The sequence below is a fragment of the Merops nubicus genome, unplaced genomic scaffold, assembly GCF_000691845.1.
Source record: "Merops nubicus isolate BGI_N331 unplaced genomic scaffold, ASM69184v1 scaffold3404, whole genome shotgun sequence".
NCBI classification, from domain to species: Eukaryota; Metazoa; Chordata; class Aves; order Coraciiformes; family Meropidae; genus Merops; species Merops nubicus.
Window position 1 is genome coordinate 9,554 of NW_008603425.1, and position 4,595 is coordinate 14,148.

The 4,595-nt window shown below is 49.9% G+C and overlaps 1 protein-coding gene across 1 annotated transcript in view; it reads right to left on the reverse strand.

Annotated features, from left to right (window-relative positions):
* Nucleotides 1-4,595, reverse strand: part of VAV2 (vav 2 guanine nucleotide exchange factor) — a gene marked incomplete at its 5' end in the record, with an annotated part of 23,723 nt that overhangs the window by 9,439 nt on the left and 9,689 nt on the right. Inside the window, 3 exons of the mRNA XM_008938636.1 lie at nucleotides 956-1,088; nucleotides 1,327-1,412; nucleotides 2,962-3,050. Of these exons, the coding sequence (XP_008936884.1) occupies nucleotides 956-1,088; nucleotides 1,327-1,412; nucleotides 2,962-3,050 (308 nt within the window). The remainder of the gene's footprint in view (nucleotides 1-955; nucleotides 1,089-1,326; nucleotides 1,413-2,961; nucleotides 3,051-4,595) is intronic.

Sequence of the window (4,595 nt, forward strand, 5' to 3'; positions counted from 1 at the left end):
GGAGGAAGAAGACCTCTGTGTTTCTCTAACACATCACAGCTAATGATGTCTGAATCAGCTTGGCACTGTGCACTAGGGCCAAAGAGGATTTTATGGTGCCAGATGAGAGAACCCAGATTTTTCTGCTCCAGTGGATCCTCCCCAGCCATTATGCCTCTCCCTGACAGCAACTGACAGCCCAGGAGGAACATCTGACCTGCCCACTGCACATATGCTCTGTCTCATTACAACATTGCACAGAAAAACAGGAGAGAAAACTGTGTGCTTTGCTTACCATTTTTCCATGGGACTAGAAAGCATAGGAGAGCAAAGTGGAAATATATTTCATTAAAACACAAAGCTGGCAGCATTTACTCAGCATCCACGTGGCAAAATAGGCCATTCTTACCCAAATGTCACTTATCCCCTCTGCACAATACCCTCTTCCCATTGCATCTAAGTGGATTAAGCTAATGGCTCTTTGTGAAACAGATAGCTGAGAGGTTGCAGACTAAGCCCCAAACCACCAGCAAAATGATGTTCCTGGAGTGGCAACTCTGCTCCAAGAGCTGATCTGGGCAGGCTGGCCAGCAATGCTCACCCTGCCTTCCCAGGCTGCTGGCAGTGAGAACCCCCCAATGGACCCTCCCTCCCTGCCCTCCTCTCCACCCCGTCTGACCCTTGCTCCCTGCCAGTGGGCCAGAAAGCAGGGAGCAGCTTCCTCTCTCCTAACTCCAACCATCCCTGCTTCTTCAGGGCTGTTGTCCAAGGACACAAGTCAAGGATCAAGCCCAGCCCCACATGAACAAACATTTCCCAACACTCTGTAAGGCTGCCCTGGAAGCTGAGAGTTTATTTTCCAGCTTTGAGCAAGCTCTGTTTCTATTTTAAAAGGCTAACAGGAACCTACTACGCAGGGACTGGTCCAAACAGCTCCAAAATGCTCTCCAGCAGAGCCAATCCACAGTCCACCCACCTTCTTAATGTCCTTGTTGTTCATAGGGTCATCGGTCATCTTGTGGAAAAGCAGCTCAATAATTTCTTTCAGCTCATAATTGTACCCTTTCCTTTTGCAGACGATCACCACTTTATCAAACAAAAATAAATACCTGCCCAAAGCAAGCAAATAAACAAGCAACCCAGTCAAACATCTCATTAGAGCCCTCAGTCAAGGGGAAGAGCTTCCCAGCCAGCTCAGCTCAACGTTGGAGCCGTGCCGCAGCTTCACGTGGGTGGTGGTTTCTGTCAGTGCAACTCTAGGCAATAACTGAATAAAGGAGCACAAGGGGGATTGCAAACGAGGGCACAGTGAGTTTGGGAAAGCTTCTGAGTGCTGTCCTCACTCACCTGTCCTGCTTGGTGTGGTTGACTATGGAGCGGACCTTCAGCTCGCCGTCGATCTTCGGCCTCCCGAACTCCTCCAGCTTCACCTGCTGCAGGAAGCAAAGCAGGGTTGGGATCTGCAGCCAGGGCTGGGGAACCCAAACCTGCCCATCACAGGGTGTGCTGGGGCATCCCCACCAGCCCTGCCTCCAGCTGCTGAGGCTCCCAGGAATGGCACTGCCCTCACCAAGGGCAGCCCGTGCATGAGCATCAGGAACGGGACTGCATGAGATCCCTGGAGCTCCAGCACTGGCATCCCAGGGCAAGGCTCAGCTGCCAAAGCATCTTAGCCAAGTCTGGGATCCAGAAAGGAAAACCCCCCCCAAATAAGCTCTTTTCCAGGGCTTTCTACAAAAGCAGAATCAGGTTTCTTGTAGTTTTAGTTTTTTTCCCCATCCTGAACCAAGACTGGAGATCTTGGGGAGGCTGGAACCCAACCCAAGGGTTTGGTCAGTTTGTCTTTCAGTTCAAATGCCCTTGAAACCTTGCTTGGCACAGCACAGTCACCAAGCCAGGGGAATCAGTCCCCTTGCACAGTTCTTACAGGAAAAAACCACAGTGAACCACCATTGTTGGTCAGGAAAATCAGTCTTTCCCACAACTGCATGCATAGCCCATGACTGTCCATCACCATGCCATCAGGCCTTCCTCTTTTCACAGAGCCTGATGTCTGTTCATTCAGATCAGAATTATTGTGACTGCTGCAATGAAAACCTGTGAGTTGCAACAGCCCATCTCCCACCAGAGAATTTTTGCAGGTTTCTCTTGAAAATGAAGAATTTTATCTCCATCTGTTAACCATCAATTAGAAGTTGATTGTTTTCAAATGAAATCAAGGCTAAAAGCCCACCAAAGCCAAGACCCCTCTGGGAAGCCCCTTGGGGTGGGCAGCCCTGGCCTGTCCCTCCACCAGCCCTTTTAAAGCCTCTCAGGTGTCAGCCCCCAGACTGCAGGACCCCAGCACAGAGAGGGATGGCAAAGCAGCTGCACCCACCCCCCAGCAAACCTGGGGAGAAGCTCGTTAGCTTCTTGTTAGTTAGAATTAATGGGCTTGTTCAAGGTAAAGTGAGTAATGGGTCACACAAGAGTGGGACCAAGTGTTTGATACCTCTGGAGTTTGGAGGATAAGATTGTCCTTAAAAAATCTGGTTGAGATTTTGGGGATTAGGTGCATTATTACACCTGCCCTCCTCCAGAGGGGCCTTGGAACACTTCCAGTTAACATCTGTCCTCTTGAAAACAAAATCCACTTTAAATAGCAGGCAGATAGTTGATTTGGGGAGTTCTTGAGCTTCCTGGTCTAATAATATGAGAAACATATTCATATATTTCTCATATTATTATATGAGACTATATATGAGAAACATTTTCAGTGTAACCCCCCCAAGAGAAGTGACCCCACACCACAGCCAAATCAGCTCTGTAATGCAACAACCACTTCTGAGTATCCACAAAAACACTGTCCATGAGGAGGGAGTGTCTGAGCACACAGGGTCTTCCCTGGGTAGCACACCAGACTCAGCAGTAATTGCACAGAACATGAAAATATGTGAAGAAGAATGGAATTAAAGCTGGGAGTGAGAGGATTTTCCAACTTACCAGATTTTCTATAGAGCTCTGAAATTCACTTATTTTCTTTAACGTCTCTTTGTCCCTCTTTACTTCATTTATGTACATGGCCAAGTCCTTAAAAGAAAAGTGACAATTGAGGGTTATTTTCCAGATGAACCTAACACCTTAGGAAAGCAGAACACCCACAACCCTGGCTCCCAAAGCCAGACTGCTCTCTGCCCTCAGGACCCCCAGCAGGGCTCAGGCAGCAGCTCAGCACCCTGAGCTCCTGCTGCTGGTGCTTGCAGTGCTGAGCTAGGCAGGAGCTGCAGTTGTGATCATCTCCCAGAAGAGGGCAATGGATGAATCCAGTGCAGCTCAGCAAGCCCAGCCATGGCTTTCCCCTGCCAGCAGCCAGCCACCCCTGCCTTTGCCTCTTCCCCCTGAAGTGCCCCACCCTGAGTTCCTTCACCCCCTCGGATACAAAAGCTGCCAGCCAGGCTCTGCTGTCAGAACATCCACACCTCTGACAGAACTGCTCTGGACACCTGGCTGCACCTGAGCTGTGATGCTCCAGATCCCAGCAGAGCTGCTGGGAGCACTGGGATGCTCACACTCTGTCCTCCCAGGTGACACACTGAAAGCATCCCCATCTTCAACACCTCTGGGCCTCCAACATCTCCCACCACACAAAGGCTCTGCTGTAAAATAAGGTCACATTTGATGGAGCTTGTTCTGCCCTGAAACATTCCCTGCTTAATCAAATTTTGATCCATAAACCTAATTCTGATCAATCTCTAAAGGGTGGGGGGTAAGAGGCTGGGGCCAGACTTGTCAGTGGTGCCCAGTGACAGGATAATGGGCACAAATTTGAACCCAGAGGTTCCATCTGAACAGGAGGTAAAATCTCTTCCTGTGAGGGTGCCCAAGCCTGGAGCAGCTGCCCAGAGAGGTTGTGGAGTCTCCTTCTCTGGAGAGATCCCAAACCTGCCTGGATGCCATCCTGGGCACCCTGCTGTGGGTGAGCTGCTGGAGCAGGGGGGTTGGATGAGATGATCTCCAGAGGTCCCTTCCAACCCCCACCATTCTGTGATCCCTTCCACTAAGACAACTTCTTACACCCTTACAAGCCTATTTTCTGTGCCTGTTTGCTTCTTATCTGCTCCCTACCTCCTTGTCCTCAACAATAGCTCTTGTCAAGTTGGATTAAATCCCAATGTGGGATTTTTTTAAGACATCCCCTCTGGGTCAGACCTTCCTCAGCTTCCCAACATAAGAAGGGTTAATCACAAATGTTAATCACAAATCTAGGTGACAATACTTATAACATCACAAAACACCCTGCTGGGTCGGTGGCAGGGATGGTTATGAAGAATGACAAAACCAAAAGCCATATCAAGCATCCTCCTCCATCACACTTGAGCTTTTCCCCCCCCTGCTGAAGAGGTTGTCTCCCAGGCAAAGGGGAAACACAATCCCAGGATCGACCCTGACTTGGAACAGTGACAGCAACATGCAACCCAGGGCTGTGGGATTTAACTGGGACCTTGCTTCACCCCCACCAGCACTTGGAATCACAGCATGGTGTGCACTGGAAGGGACATTTAAAGCTCCTCTAAGAGGGGGACTAACCCCCCCCCTGCCCTAAGCAGGGACATCTGCAGCTAGAGCAGGTTGCTCAG